General features: G+C 38.6%; 4 protein-coding genes, 1 non-coding gene and 1 pseudogene across 6 annotated transcripts; 4 read left to right on the top strand and 2 right to left on the bottom strand.

Annotated features, from left to right (window-relative positions):
• Positions 1–291: 291 nt before the first annotated feature.
• Positions 292–1,133, bottom strand: LOC104738667 (ethylene-responsive transcription factor ERF023 pseudogene; annotated as a pseudogene). The gene has a single exon (XR_015580371.1). The product of XR_015580371.1 is annotated as an ethylene-responsive transcription factor ERF023 pseudogene (transcript).
• A 3,379-nt stretch (positions 1,134–4,512) lies between these two features.
• On the top strand, positions 4,513–7,278 carry LOC104738666 (transcription factor bHLH13). Its single transcript, XM_010458842.3, has 2 exons — positions 4,513–4,965; positions 5,060–7,278. Exon 2 carries the CDS (start codon positions 5,255–5,257, stop codon positions 7,046–7,048), a length of 1,794 nt encoding a protein of 597 aa, XP_010457144.1. The 5' UTR covers positions 4,513–4,965; positions 5,060–5,254; the 3' UTR covers positions 7,049–7,278.
• Positions 7,279–7,442: 164 nt separating this feature from the next.
• On the bottom strand, positions 7,443–7,514 carry TRNAQ-CUG (transfer RNA glutamine (anticodon CUG)). Its single transcript has one exon. It is a non-coding gene; the product is annotated as a tRNA-Gln (tRNA).
• A 372-nt stretch (positions 7,515–7,886) lies between these two features.
• LOC104738665 (cytochrome P450 703A2-like) lies at positions 7,887–9,694 on the top strand. The gene is made up of 2 exons (XM_010458841.3): positions 7,887–8,854; positions 8,959–9,694. The coding sequence occupies exons 1-2, from the start codon at positions 7,949–7,951 to the stop codon at positions 9,583–9,585; spliced, it is 1,533 nt and encodes a 510-aa protein (XP_010457143.1). The 5' UTR covers positions 7,887–7,948; the 3' UTR covers positions 9,586–9,694.
• A 64-nt stretch (positions 9,695–9,758) lies between these two features.
• Positions 9,759–11,966, top strand: LOC104738664 (cyclic pyranopterin monophosphate synthase). The gene is made up of 3 exons (XM_010458840.3): positions 9,759–9,916; positions 10,157–10,859; positions 11,662–11,966. Exons 1-2 carry the CDS (start codon positions 9,782–9,784, stop codon positions 10,823–10,825), a joined length of 804 nt encoding a protein of 267 aa, XP_010457142.2. The 5' UTR covers positions 9,759–9,781; the 3' UTR covers positions 10,826–10,859; positions 11,662–11,966.
• Positions 11,967–12,598: 632 nt separating this feature from the next.
• Positions 12,599–14,516, top strand: LOC104738663 (aspartyl protease family protein 2). The gene has a single exon (XM_010458839.2). It carries the CDS (start codon positions 12,845–12,847, stop codon positions 14,300–14,302), a length of 1,458 nt encoding a protein of 485 aa, XP_010457141.2. The 5' UTR covers positions 12,599–12,844; the 3' UTR covers positions 14,303–14,516.
• The last annotated feature ends 465 nt before the right edge of the window (positions 14,517–14,981 follow it).

Raw genomic sequence — 14,981 nt, 5'->3', positions numbered from 1 at the left:
TAGGGTCAAATTTGATATTATTTCTCCGTATTGATTCTGAATGATAGTTGTAAGATGCTTTATTGAATTCGCAGGAGAAACATATATTGTCGATGATCATTGCGTACTACAAACATAAAAAGTTCAAAGTACATAGCAAAAATTTCCCGAATTATAATAAACCAATATTCGATTTCCTTGGATGCTATGATCGAGCTTCAATGATTTAAAACCAATGATTTACTATAATCAGCAGCTACATAAAAAAAAAATCAATTAAGCAAAAAATCCCACTAAAGCTTAGAGGTAGTATTTAGTAAAGTTGCACCCATACATATAATTAATTACTTATCAAGATCGTACAAACCTGATAACTAATTTAAGAAACAGGTATCTCTAATTATTAATCACACGTAAAACGATAAACTAGAAACAAAAAAACAAAAAATATACATATGCATTAAATTAACGTAGCCAACACAATAACGATACAACGTACACGTATAACGAATACGACACAATCGATAGCAACACTCACAGACACGCCATGAACTGACACTGATACAAGTCTCCGTCTACAAGCCACGTGGCATCATCTCCGGCAACAAAAGGCTCCGGCGACCAGCCACCCCCGGTCATCATGAGCTCCGGCAGCTCAATGCCTTCCCAGAAATCATCTGCGTCTGCCACGTCGTCGACATCTACCATTTCGATGATCTTGACGGCGTTGGCTGCTTTGGCCGCCGCGACTTGGATATCTCTGGCCGTACACGTGGACGGTCGAGGTAGATCGTCGATTTCGTCGGGGAAGTTAAGCTGAGCTTTCCGACCTTTGAGACAAAACGCCGCCACGTCGTAGGCTTTAGCCGCCATCTCCGGCACCGGGAAAGATCCGAGCCAAATCCGAGATTTTTTGCGGGGCTCTCTGATCTCAGAAACCCATTTTCCCCATCGACGTTTGCGAACTCCGTGGTACACTGGATGCCTCGTCGTCGAGCTGGTTGCTCTACCGCCTCCTCCGCCACAAGATTTAACGGCGGACGCGGTGGCGGATTGTTCGTTGTTGGCAAGTGGTGGTGGTGGTGGTGATAGCTTCATTCTCTGTTGTGACATTAAAAGAGTTTGTTATGTGTTTAAGTCACACTGTTATCTCTACATTTATAATCTCATCCAATCCCATTTTCTAACCAAAAAAGCGTTACTGCTCCATATTCGAATTTACCTATATGCCCCCAACATACATTTTGATTTTTTACTTTATCAAAATCTATTTTATAGTATCACTTAATAAAAAATTTCAATAAAGAAAAAAAAAAAAAAAAAAGGAAAATGTTGAATAGTAAATCAGCGAGGATTGTTACGATAAGCAACTGGGTCAAAATAAACCAGTGATAATACACCTATTAATGTAAATAACAAAGAAATATTTGTTACTAAAATAAACACTGCGCAAATCTAAGATCATGGGGTTAATTGATGTCCACGATGATAAAAGTTTTAATGTCAAATTAAACTAAAAAAGTTTATATGTCAAATCTTTGTCTCCCAGCAATCGGGAGTGGTGGGGAAATGTTTTCAATAGCTCTCATGTACTGCTGACGTCCTGTCCTATAGTTTGAGCACTTTTTCAACAAATTGTTAAAAAGTATGTCGATGGCAAGAAAAAGATAGTAATTAATTACCCTGTTATAATGTCTTATTGCTAAATTTAGTTGTCGATGGCAAGCAAAAGAGTAATTAACTTAAAGTCTATAAGAGTTTTTTTTTTAAGTATAGTATGCCAGTATATTAATTAGTAGTTTAGTACCTCCTGATCATATCTTAACATTTCACAGTCAACATTTCGAGGTGAACATGCGTATACACTATATATACACGTTGCATATAAAGAAAAACCCTGAATATTTAACTCCAAAAATTAACTTTGGCCAAAAGATGACACTGGAAAATTATAGATGTGATTATCTTAATTTATTATTTTAATGAAATCACTTTATTAGGTTTAATTTTTGTGTGCATGCATGCCATGATCGTGAAAATGTATCTACAAAGATCCCTTTTTCTTTCCTAATTATTAACTTATTAATTTGTCTTATTTCATATACTTGGGCAACGCAGGTCCACAGAGGTTGCTTTTTTAAAATAGCATTGATTATTTCTTGAAGGGACCATATATAGTCTAAACTCTAGTCTATACCACTCAGAAATCTACACTACTCAAAAAGTTATCTTTTATGATTTTGCTACTAAAATCACCGTTTCAAAGAATAAAAACTCTCCATGACAGTAAAGGATTGTTACAAGAAAAAAGACAACTAGCTGAAGTTATTCTTAAGAAAGGAAACAAAAAAAAAACAAATTTAAGATATCACAAGAAAATCACGTCTTCGTAACGGTGATTTATGATTTAACATCAAAAGGGGGACTTGATAAAAATCACCTGAAGTCTATGGTTTCCACATTGTAACCCATCACGTCACTACAAATTAACAAGGACATATCGAAAATTTACTCCAAGTAATAGTGCGAACAAAATATGATTTAAAAATTAACATTCCTAATAAGGGAAATAGCTAGCAAGAGGAGTTACAAAACTCTCTTTCATCTTACATCAGATCATTTACGACTTTATATAATTACTAGAGATATCAGTTTTGTCTTCGGTTGCGTTGTCGTAACAATGTAAACACTTGTTCGTTTTTCAAACAGTAAGTAACTGAAATTATAACAGTATATGTGTGTGTGTGTGTGGGTGACGTCTTTTGTTTTTGGATTAAGCTTCAAGTTTTTGTTCTGTCATACGATGAGCATTAAGTTTTTGGTCGGTGCTTTTTGGCCTTTTCGTGAGTGTTTTTTTAATATATGTAAAGAAGTCCCTTATTTTTGGTTGTTAACAAAAAAGGTGACGATTTTTGTAGACGTTACAAACACGGAGTTCATTTTTAAAATGAATATATCAACATCTAAATATAGACGCCAAAATGCATGGGATAAAGCTTTTGTTACAACTTACAACTCTCAAACTAGAGTCTACAATCACATATGAAAGACATTTATTGTATCCTCTTTAACACTACTACAATTTAGCTGTCAGTTTATCAGTGTATTATCGAAAATGTATGGGGCAGTAGCGAAAAAGGCTAATAATAATAACGATGATCGCAGCCCATATACGGCCCAATAAATAATATTAGTTTTTCATGAAAACCCGAACCGACATGTAAACAGCGGCCCATTTAGAAATTGGGAGGGAGGAGCCCACGTCTCTCGATTAAAAGGGATAGTTTAAACACGTGAATCACGCGGTCCCCACACTTTAGCTGTGTGTTTCTCACACCGCCATATATTTTATACCCACTCGTGACTCCATCCATTTTTCCCAAAAACATTATTATTATTATTTTTATTTGCATATACTAGAATTTCATGAGCCGTATTTTTAATAATTTGATGATAATGTTTGTTTCTTTTTGAAAGTGATGATAATCTTAAAAGTGAAAACGATATAAATCAATTTTGTTGTGCAGTGGCAGTGGGAAGGGAACCAAAAATTAAAATAAAATGATACGTTCTCTATCAAAATTAATACGTTACAGAGAAGAAAGAAAAAGAAAGTGGCAGGCGCATTTTTGAATTATAAATAAATAAATAAATAAATAAAAAAGGAAGAAGAAATCCAATAAAAATTAAATGCATCTCACGTTCTTCTCATTCTTCTGGTCATCTCTCCTCGATCCACGTGAATATCACGTGCTTTTCACGCCCTCCTCCTCCTCTCTCTATCCAGTTGGCTGGCGTGTGTTGTATAACTGTGTCCCAAAAAAAAAAAAAAACAAATACTAGCATCAAATTCCTACTCTATTTTAGTGTAACACAAATTAATTCCGTTTTTTTTTATATGTCTACAAAAAATATAATTGGTAAAATAAAAACATGGAAAACTATGTAAACATATACTCATAAGCCAACATTTTTAAAGCTTTTAAGTAACAACTAGTATTATTAACACAACAACAAAATCAGTTTATTTTATCCTCTCCTCTACTAACGTGAACGTGAATGGTTGATTTGGTCAAAGTTTCCGGTGCTTGACCATCGGACTTGGCATACTTTTGATATTTTTATTCCTGAAACCATCCAAATTTTATTAAATCTGAAAGCAGATTACTAATTTTGGGTTAGGTTATCCCTTTTGTTTATTTTCCATATACTATATAATTAATCCTTAGTATATATATATGTGCTGTACATAAGAAGAATCTAATCAACCCCATTAGATCTACACCACCAGCTGAGATAGATCTGATACACACAACTTTATAATTAATCAAAACCATATATGTTAGTATGAATATATGTATCGTCAATTATTGACAAAAAAAAAAAACATAAACATATTTTAAGGTTTAGAACATCGTCGTGTATCAAAGACAAAAGACAAAACTATTAGCCGGACCAACTTGACCAGACCCGGTTGAAGTTAACACAACTCTCTCTAAACTGTAGTTAAAATAGTAGCCTAGTAGGTTAACCATGGTTAAATTGAAAGTCTTGTGTTTTGTGTTTTTTGTTTTTTGGGGTTTTTAAAAAAAAAATAAAAAATAAAAAATAAAAAAGGGCACGAAGAACATGCGTCGGACTTTTCTCTCTCTTCCTTGAATTCATTCAATTGGCCACGGCGACAAAAGAGGGAGCCCGATTGAGAGAAGAGAGCAAACAAAACTGAATCCAAAACACAATTTGTTTTTTTTTTTCCCTGCACTCTCTTCGATTCTTAGGGTTCTTTTTCGGGTAATTTAGGTGATTTGTTTGTTCATTTTGGGTTGGAGAGAGATATACAAATTTGTTTTTTTTTTTTTTTTTTGGGTCGGATTGTTTTGTGAGTCAAAAGAAAAATCTGAAATTTGAGGAGATTATTATCTTCGGTGGAGGAAATCTGAAATCTGAAATCTGAAAGAAAAATCTGGTTTTTGTATCTTTTTACTGGTAAATATATATACTAAATTTTCATTTCTCAATTCTGTGAAGATTTTTTTTAAAAAAGAAAAAAATCAAAATTTGTTGTTATGTTATAAAATAGGGGCAAGATCTGAGATCTCTGGTGGGTGGTGTTCCATGCAAAGCTGTTGCTGCTATAGTCGGCCGTAATTTCGCATCTGGGGAGGGGGTCACTTCTAAACCCTAGAATTTGACCCAAAGCATATAAAGATCTGGGGTTTCTTCAAAAAAGCCTCTCCTTTTCTTGTTTTGTTTTGGATCCAAAGAAGCAGAGGAGATGAATAATATTGGTGGCGTAGTGTGGAACGAAGATGATAAAGCGATAATTGCTTCGTTGCTTGGGAAACGAGCTCTCGATTACTTGCTTTCCAATTCTGTTCCAAACGCTAATCTCTTGATGACTGTTGGCAGCGACGATAATCTTCAGAACAAGCTCTCTGATCTCGTTGAGAGACCCAACTCTTGCAACTTCTCTTGGAACTACGCCATTTTCTGGCAGATTTCTCGGTCTAAGTCCGGCGACTTGGTTCTCTGTTGGGGCGATGGATCTTGCAGAGAGCCTAAACAAGGTGAGAAGTCAGACATCGTTAGGATTCTTAGTATGGGTAGAGAAGAGGAAACCTACCAGACCATGAGGAAGAGGGTTTTGCAAAAGCTTCATGCTATGTTTGGTGAATCTGAGGAAGATAACTGTGCTTTAGGATTAGATAGAGTTACTGACACTGAGATGTTTCTTCTTTCTTCCATGTACTTCTCTTTCCCTCGTGGTGAAGGTGGTCCTGGCAACTGTTTCGCCTCTGGTAAACCGCTTTGGTTATCCGATGTCGTCAACTCGGGTTCTGATTACTGTGTTAGATCCTTTCTTGCTAAATCTGCTGGCATTCAGACCATTGTTTTGGTTCCTACTGATATTGGTGTTGTTGAGTTAGGCTCCACTTCATGTTTGCCTGAGAGCGAAGAGTCTATGTTGTCTATAAGATCACTCTTTTCTAGTACTTTGCCTCCGGTTAGGACTCTGCCGGCTGTTGCTTTACCCGTTGTTGTAGCTGAAAAGATTGATGATAACAGAACAGTTACTGCTTCGAAGATCTTCGGGAAGGATCTGCACAGTTCGGGGTTTCTTCATCAGCATCACCAACAACAGCCACAGCAACAACAACAACAACATAGACAGTTCAGAGAGAAACTCACGGTTAGAAAAATGGATGATAGAGCTCCCAAGAGATTAGATGCTTATCCGAATAATAATGGGAATAGGTTTATGTTTGCAAACCCAGGCAGCAACAACAACAACAACACTCTTATTAGTCCTACATGGGTGCAACCGGAGAGCTACATGAGGGCGAACAGTGTGAAGGAAGTTCCAAGCAAAGATGATTTCAAGTTTCTACCTTTGCAGCAAGCATCGCAGAGGCTGCTTCCTCCTGCTCAAATGCAGATTGATTTCTCTGCTGCGAGTTCAAGGGCTTCCGAGAATAATTCAGATGGAGAAGGAGGCCCAGAATGGGCTGACACGGTGGGTGCTGATGAATCTGGTAACAACAGACCAAGAAAACGCGGAAGGAGACCTGCCAATGGAAGAGCTGAAGCTTTGAACCATGTCGAAGCAGAGAGGCAGCGCCGTGAGAAGCTAAACCAGAGGTTTTACGCTCTGAGATCCGTCGTTCCCAACATTTCCAAGATGGACAAAGCATCGTTGTTGGGAGACGCCGTTTCTTACATAAACGAGCTTCACGCCAAGCTTAAAGTCATGGAAGCAGAGAGAGAGAGGTTAGGGTATAGCTCTAATCCACCAATCAGCTTGGATTCGGATATTAATGTTCAAACCTCAGGTGAAGATGTCACAGTGAGAATAAACTGTCCGTTGGAGTCTCATCCGGCTTCTAGAATCTTCCATGCATTTGAAGAGAGTAAAGTAGAAGTGGTTAACTCGAACCTGGAAGTTTCTCAGGACACAGTGTTGCATACGTTTGTGGTCAAATCTGAACAGTTAACGAAAGAAAAGCTGCTCTCAGCGTTGTCTAGAGAACAGTCAAGTTCTGTTCAGTCAAGGACATCATCAGGTAGATAGCCTTTTCAGAGACAGAAGAAGGTGGAAGTGAGTTTTTAATCAAGAACCGGTTTTGAATGGTTCTTTTTTTCTTCTAGGTTTCTTTGTTTTTGCTTCTTTTTTTGGTTATATACCTGTAAGAATCCTCCAAACTAGGATTTTAGAAGTTTTATTGACAAAAGTAGACAAGGTTGGAAGAAAAAGATAATGTTTAGAGTTATATCAGTTAAAGTCGTAGACCGATTCTGATAGTTTCTATGTGTTGGATTAATAGCTCAGTGTTAATCGGCAAGGATTCGTTTTAGTGTTTCATAGTTCATACTTACAGCTACCGTGTACGCCTGGAGGAAAAAAAAACAAAAGTGTAAACAAGAGCAACAGTAGGAAAACATGTAACAAAATAACAAACTAAAAAAGGTTCCACCGAGACTTGAACTCGGGTTACTAGATTCAGAGTCTAGTGTCCTAACCGCTAGACCATGGAACCATTTGCTACTACGACTTCCGTTATAATATTTATTCTATGCTAACCGGCTTGTCGATTATTTACTTCTTCGCGTATTAAAATTAAATTATTTGTGTACAGCTTTAGATGTACACATTTTGTATCTATGCTCAGTTTTATAATTTACATTATTTTTTTACTCGAAATGTGATGTTTCTTTCCAGATTTCCTAAGCTAACTCTATCCTAATAAACCGACTAAAAGAACATGAACAAAGCATGTAACTCGTAAATGTGTCACACAAAGAGAGAGATACATGGTTAGATTGTATTATTATTATTATCTGTTGAGTGATATAATTAATAGTTCTAACCAAAACCTAGCTACTAGTCTTCTCGTATGTATTATATATTGACACAACAAAGACCATTTGGGAATAATGAAAAGATCTGTTTGAACATAGAAAATAAGATTAGATGATTTTGGTGTTGGCCTCCCTCTTCGCTGTTCTCATTCTTAATCTCCTTCTATGGAAATGGCTCAAGGCTTCAGCAAGTAAATCCCATAGGCTTCCTCCAGGGCCACCAAGGTTGCCGATATTGGGTAACCTACTCCAATTGGGCCCTTTACCTCACAGGGACTTGGCTAATCTCTGTGATAAGTACGGTCCATTAGTCTACCTCCGGCTCGGGAATATTGATGCCATCACAACGAACGATCCCGATACCATCCGAGAGATTCTCTTACGACAGGACGATGTTTTTGCATCTAGGCCAAAAACACTCGCCGCAGTCCACCTAGCTTATGGATGCGGGGACGTCGCATTAGCGCCAATGGGTCCGCATTGGAAAAGAATGAGGAGGATATGCATGGAACACCTACTTACAACCAAAAGGCTTGAATCTTTTACTGCCCAACGGGCCGAGGAAGCTCGGTATCTTATACGAGATGTCTTCGAACGAGCGGAATTCGGAAAGCCAATAAACCTAAGGGAAGTATTGGGTGCTTTCTCTATGAACAATGTGACTCGGATGCTACTAGGGAAACAATTTTTTGGACCTGGATCTCTAGTAAGTCCAAAAGAAGCACAAGAGTTTATGCACATAACTCATAAATTGTTTTGGCTGTTGGGTGTTATTTACTTAGGAGACTACTTGCCGTTTTGGAGATGGGTTGATCCGTCCGGGTGCGAGAAAGAGATGAGGGACGTGGAGAAGCGTGTAGACAAGTTTCATACCAAGATCATCGACGAGCACAGAAGGGCAAAACGAGAAAATGAAGATAATAACGGAGAAATAGATTTTGTTCACGTTTTGTTGTCTCTACCTGGTGAGAACGGAAAAGAACACATGGACGACGTTGAAATTAAAGCTCTAATTCAGGTATTATTTAGTTCCGTTATGTTAATAAATTGCATGACGACGTTGAAAATATGATTGATGTATTATGTTTTTAAACTAAAGTATTATTATTGTAAATTGAATAGGACATGATAGCGGCTGCGACGGACACGTCAGCAGTCACAAACGAATGGGCAATGGCCGAAGTCATCAAGCAACCACGAGTAATGCGTAAGATTCAAGAAGAGCTTGACACTATCGTAGGATCAAACCGAATGGTCGACGAATCAGATCTAGTCCATTTAAACTACCTACGCTGTGTGGTACGAGAGACGTTCCGAATGCATCCGGCCGGACCGTTTTTAATCCCTCACGAGTCCGTCAGACCAACAACGATCAACGGCTATTACATCCCAGCAAAGACACGTGTCTTCATCAATACACATGGATTGGGCCGAAACACAAAGTTATGGGACGACGTGGAGGACTTTAGGCCCGAACGACATTGGCCTGTTGACGGTAGCGGACGAGTTGAGATAAGCCACGGACCGGATTTTAAGATATTGCCGTTTAGTGCTGGTAAGAGGAAGTGCCCCGGAGCTCCGTTAGGTGTGACAATGGTGCTAATGGCATTGGCTCGGCTCTTTCATTGCTTTGATTGGTCTTCACCGGAATTTATTGATACGGTGGAAGTTTACGGCATGACTATGCCTAAGGCTAAACCATTATGGGCCATTGCTAAACCACGATTGGCACCTCATTTGTACACATAGTAGTAGTACAATATTGATTTAAACCGAATAGTACTAGTAAGAATTAATAAATTTCGGTTATTGAATTATAAACCAAACCAGTTTTAAGAGAACGGTTTGTTGGGTTTAATTTTCCCGGTTTAGCAGAACCCTACTTTTAACTACCTTGCTTCTTCAGTTCTTCAATCTCTTTGACTTGAGGCAAAAAAAAAAAAACATGTTTTCGACACTCCGTCGCGCCGTGTTTCTCCGTCGATATCCGGCCGTGATTTCTCCGGTGAAAAAGGCATTCAGCAGTAAAATTTACGATGAAATCGATCCGCTAATCATGAATATAGATGAGCTGAATCAGGTTTTTCTCACTCTCTGTTGTCTGTTATTTTGGCCTCTGTGTGCATCTGTAGCCAACTACACCAATCAAACCTTTTGAATCGTGTTGAGGAACTAAGCAAATTCAGTCTGATTAATGGTTTAGAGTTGATGGTGTTTCCGATGATTGAATTGTGAGAGAAATTGATGCTAAGTGTCAAACTCAGTGATCTTGATTTTACGATTCTACTTAAAAAAGCTCTCAATGATTTTGGTGTTTCAGGAAATGAAGTCAATCTTTGGAGAAGAACCATCTCCCGATGGGTTTTCTGGTCCTGCCACAATGGATTTCTCTGAGTTGAAATCGAAAGCTGAATCTTTGAAGTCGACAAACCCGGAGAGTTCTGATCTTTTATCCCATATTGAGTATCAGAAATCGAGCAAAGAACAACCTGCACAAGTGGCTAGTGATTTGTCTAAGCTAACCCATGTTGGGATCTCAGGGGAAGCTCAGATGGTTGATGTATCTTCCAAGGACAATACTAAGAGAACTGCATTGGCTTCCTGTAAAGTTGTTCTTGGCAAAAGAGTTTTCGATTTGGTCTTAGCGAATCAAATGGGGAAAGGAGATGTTCTTGGAGTGGCGAAGATCGCTGGCATTAATGGAGCAAAACAAACTAGTAGCTTAATCCCATTGTGTCATAACATTGCTCTTACGCATGTTCGTGTAGACCTAAGACTAAACCCTGAGGATTTTAGTGTTGACATTGAAGGAGAAGCTTCTTGCACTGGAAAGACCGGAGTTGAGATGGAAGCTATGACTGCTGTCTCAGTTGCTGGTTTAACGGTTTATGATATGTGTAAGGCTGCGTCGAAAGATATCAGTATTACGGATGTGAGACTCGAGCGTAAAACTGGTGGAAAGAGTGGATATTGGTCTAGAGGGGAGTGAACACAATGAACATTTGTCTCCGTAGATATGAGAGGTTAGCTTTCTTTATAATGGAAGGATTTGCTGTTCTCTAATTTATTTGGTTGCTTGAGGTGATTAATCATATATAGAAAGATGGAAACTTCTGAATCTTGAATAGTCAATTAGGCATAATTCACGTTGGTACTGTGAGAGAAGCTGTAGTTAAGTTCTTTTGACTTGCTCAAAGTATATTGCTAGTGATGTTTAAGTTTGAGTTTTATCAATGTGTTTTTGTGATCCGATTTGATTTGGTTGCTTGGGTGATAAATCGTTTGTAGAAAAATAGAAACTTTTGAATCTCGATTAGTCAATTAAGGGGTAGTTCACACTGACTGTGAAAGACACTATAGTTTAAGTTTGGCTTTTCTGAAAGAAAATGGTGGAATATTACCTAGTGTTGCTGATTGTAAAGAACGCATTGAACAACCAAGTTTGTTCTTAATCTACAGGGTTTTTTTTATATCTTTCTTTTCACAGTTGTTCTTGTAATGGGTTCTAGTAAGAACACACATAGCAATCTCTCATGAAACTTGTTGTAGTTAAGATCATTACAACACAAATAAAAGGATCAGATAACATAATGTAAAGGTATATAGGTTATCATGTCGCATATTGAATCTTTTTGTATGCACATGGGTAATGTTACGAGCCTTGTAATGATGATTGAGCACTTAAAATAAAGCAGAGAAAGCTAGAAAGTGTGCTGTCTATGCTGGCCAAAGTCTCTTTTTTTTTTTTTCCTTTCTCTCTTTCTTGTAGTGGCTTTAGCTTTCTTGTCTCCTTTAATCAAATATGTTTCTCTTCTCCATTTCCAGATCTCTCCTCTGAGTTCTTCTTACCAATGCTAATCTTCATTTAGACTGGAACTACGTGTAACACTATGGCTTGTCCGGGCAAGTAAAGCCGGCTGCGAAAATATCAGGTCAAGTACGGACTTCTTTGTAAGTTTGGTACTTTGGTAATAGAGCAATTTGATGTGCAATATGAGAATTTCACCTAAACCCTATGTGAAACAATTTATGAAGACTTTTTAAGTCAATGCTTGCAACTGTGAAGACTTAAAAGTCATCAGTATTCACTGTACAGTCTTATTCATATTTGTGTCCACATTCTTTAGACAGTTGCGATAGATTGGTTCACAGCATTTAATTGGTGGTCTCACACATACCAATATCACAAGATTTAGTACTCTTCCCCCTTTTTATAAATTTTCTTTTGTAAAAGAAGAGGATTATATTCGTGGTTATGATGTAGTAATATATAGTAGTATGATGTAAACATATCGAAGCATTGAATATGAAAATTCCGAATCTTGGATGTCATTATTTCGAATTCTTGTGGGCGAGTAAATGAAAAGAGGGTTTGATGATATCGACAATCTAACAAGATTGTGAGATCTAAAGGTCGTGACGATATAGTACTAAGATAATAATGTCTTGGCAAATTACACCATCATGCCAAGTTTGTATACATAAATTAGTTTTTACTATCATTTGACAGTCGTACTAGATTTATCTTTCGTGAGTACATTTGCATGTATTTGTTAACTTTAGCGAAAATGTGCCACCAATCGTGGGGAAATTATTGGGCATCATTAGTAAAGAGTTTTTACTAAAAACTATACACATATAATATCAACTGAGCTTTTCAGTTTTTTACAAATAAGTTAAATTATTACTTAAATAAGCGTTGATTATTTCATGACGACAAAAAGAAAAGAAGCTACCACTAAAGATATTTTTCTTTAGTGTGTGTTTGTTTTGTTATCCACCGAATCTAAAATGTCGCTTTTGGATTTTCACAATCTTATGATAAAAATATCTACTCATATTTTTTTATTATTCCAAATAAAAGTAGAATTAAAACATTTAATGCTTCTTCTTTTTTAATTTTTGTGTTTTTCAAGAAGACTAGAGTGCAACTGTGCAATTATATAAACAGAGACGACCACTCTCACTTCCCATTTTCCCGAGAAAACGCCAGAAAAGAAAAAAAAAAATGGTAGGAAGAAGAAGAGCTTTACTCTTTACTCTCTGTTTCTTGTTCGTCTCTCTTCCTTCATTGTCTTCTTCTTCCCTTCCAGCATTTCAAACTCTAGTCCCCAATTCTCATTCTCTCCCTTCTGCTTCTCCCGTCTCATTCCAACCAGACTCAGAGTCTCTGCTTGGATCCGAATTTGAATCCGGATCCGACGACTCCGAGTCTTCTTCCATCACTCTAAACCTCGACCACATCGACGCTCTCTCCTCAAACAAAACACCACAAGAGCTCTTCAGCTCCCGCCTCCAACGCGACTCCCGGCGCGTGAGATCAATCGCCACACTCGCCGCTCGAGTCCCCAGAAGAAACGTGACTCACGCGCCGAGACCCGGCGGATTCAGCAGCTCTGTGGTCTCTGGTCTCTCTCAAGGAAGCGGCGAATACTTCACGCGCCTCGGTGTCGGAACTCCGGCGAGATATGTCTACATGGTGCTCGACACCGGAAGTGACATCGTCTGGCTCCAATGCGCTCCTTGCCGGAGATGCTACTCTCAGTCCGACCCGATATTCGACCCGAGAAAGTCCCGGACTTATTCAACCATTCCCTGTTCTTCACCTCACTGCCGGCGTTTAGACTCCGCCGGATGCAACACCCGTCGTAAGACTTGCCTCTACCAAGTCTCGTACGGCGATGGTTCTTTCACCGTCGGCGATTTCTCCACCGAAACCTTGACTTTCCGGCGAAATCGCGTAAAAGGCGTTGCTCTCGGATGTGGCCACGAAAACGAAGGTCTCTTCGTCGGAGCAGCCGGTTTATTAGGACTCGGCAAAGGGAAATTATCGTTCCCCGGTCAAACCGGTCACCGGTTTAATCAGAAATTTTCCTACTGTTTAGTCGACAGATCCGCTTCTTCGAAACCTTCTTCAGTCGTATTCGGAAACGCCGCCGTTTCAAGAACCGCGAGGTTCACGCCGCTTTTGTCAAACCCAAAGCTCGACACTTTCTACTACGTCGAGCTTTTGGGAATCAGCGTCGGAGGGACACGTGTCCCCGGCGTAGCGGCTTCGCTTTTTAAACTTGACCAGATCGGTAACGGTGGGGTTATCATCGATTCGGGTACGTCTGTGACCCGGTTGATCCGACCCGCTTATATCGCAATGAGAGACGCGTTCCGGGTCGGAGCTAGGACCTTGAAAAGAGCTCCGGATTTCTCGCTCTTCGACACGTGTTTCGATCTATCCAATATGAACGAGGTTAAAGTCCCTACGGTGGTTTTACATTTCCGTGGAGCTGACGTGTCACTTCCGGCGACGAATTATCTGATTCCGGTTGATACTAACGGCAAGTTCTGTTTCGCGTTTGCGGGTACGATGGGTGGACTATCCATCATTGGGAATATCCAGCAACAGGGTTTCCGGGTCGTATACGACTTAGCGACTTCCCGGGTCGGGTTTGCTCCACGAGGATGCGCTTAAGTAAATCATGACCCGACCGGAGCCCGGTACGGATAATGTACTTTTGTTTTCGCTATTTAATGCTTTACTAGTAGACTTGTGTTTTTTTTTTTTTTTTAAATCGGACAAGTGAATCTTTAAGCGGTGGAGTTGAATACGTGTTGATAGAAGCTTCACGTGTTGTCGGCTGTATTATTAGTATCGTCTTTATATAATTTTCATCTGTCATCAAAAAGAGAGCGTGTATGATTCTTTTGAATTATAGCTAAAAACTCTTAAAATTTACTTTTTTCTTTAGTTTTACGGTACCCAACAAATGACAAGTGTGGAAGTTAGTTTAGAGATCAAGATTATTATAACCATTGCTATAGTACTACTACGAGAGATCTTTATCTGAGGAAGGTGGAGTACGTCCAACATATAAATTAATATTTTTGTATTAAACGTTTGGTAAAGTACTATGAACGTATACACACCATATTTGATTATATTATTATAGTATAAATTGTTACATAAGAAAATGTGTTGTGCTTAATCAGACAAAAAGGAAGATTTAGCGCGAAGTTAGAGATAGTGGTTCGGTATTTGTAGTGTGTTAATTACTATTTTTTTACTTGTTTATTTTCTACTACTTTATTGGTTGTTGTAATGCATGTTACTCCTTCCTTTTGAGTTTACAACCCTCTAAGCTCAACCAGTA

This window comes from Camelina sativa, chromosome 14 (genome assembly GCF_030686135.1).
Source record: "Camelina sativa cultivar CO46 ecotype springtype chromosome 14, ASM3068613v1".
NCBI lineage: Eukaryota > Viridiplantae > Streptophyta > Magnoliopsida > Brassicales > Brassicaceae > Camelina > Camelina sativa.
The sequence above is the reverse complement of the archived record's forward strand: the minus strand, read 5'-3'. Positions and strand labels throughout refer to the sequence as shown.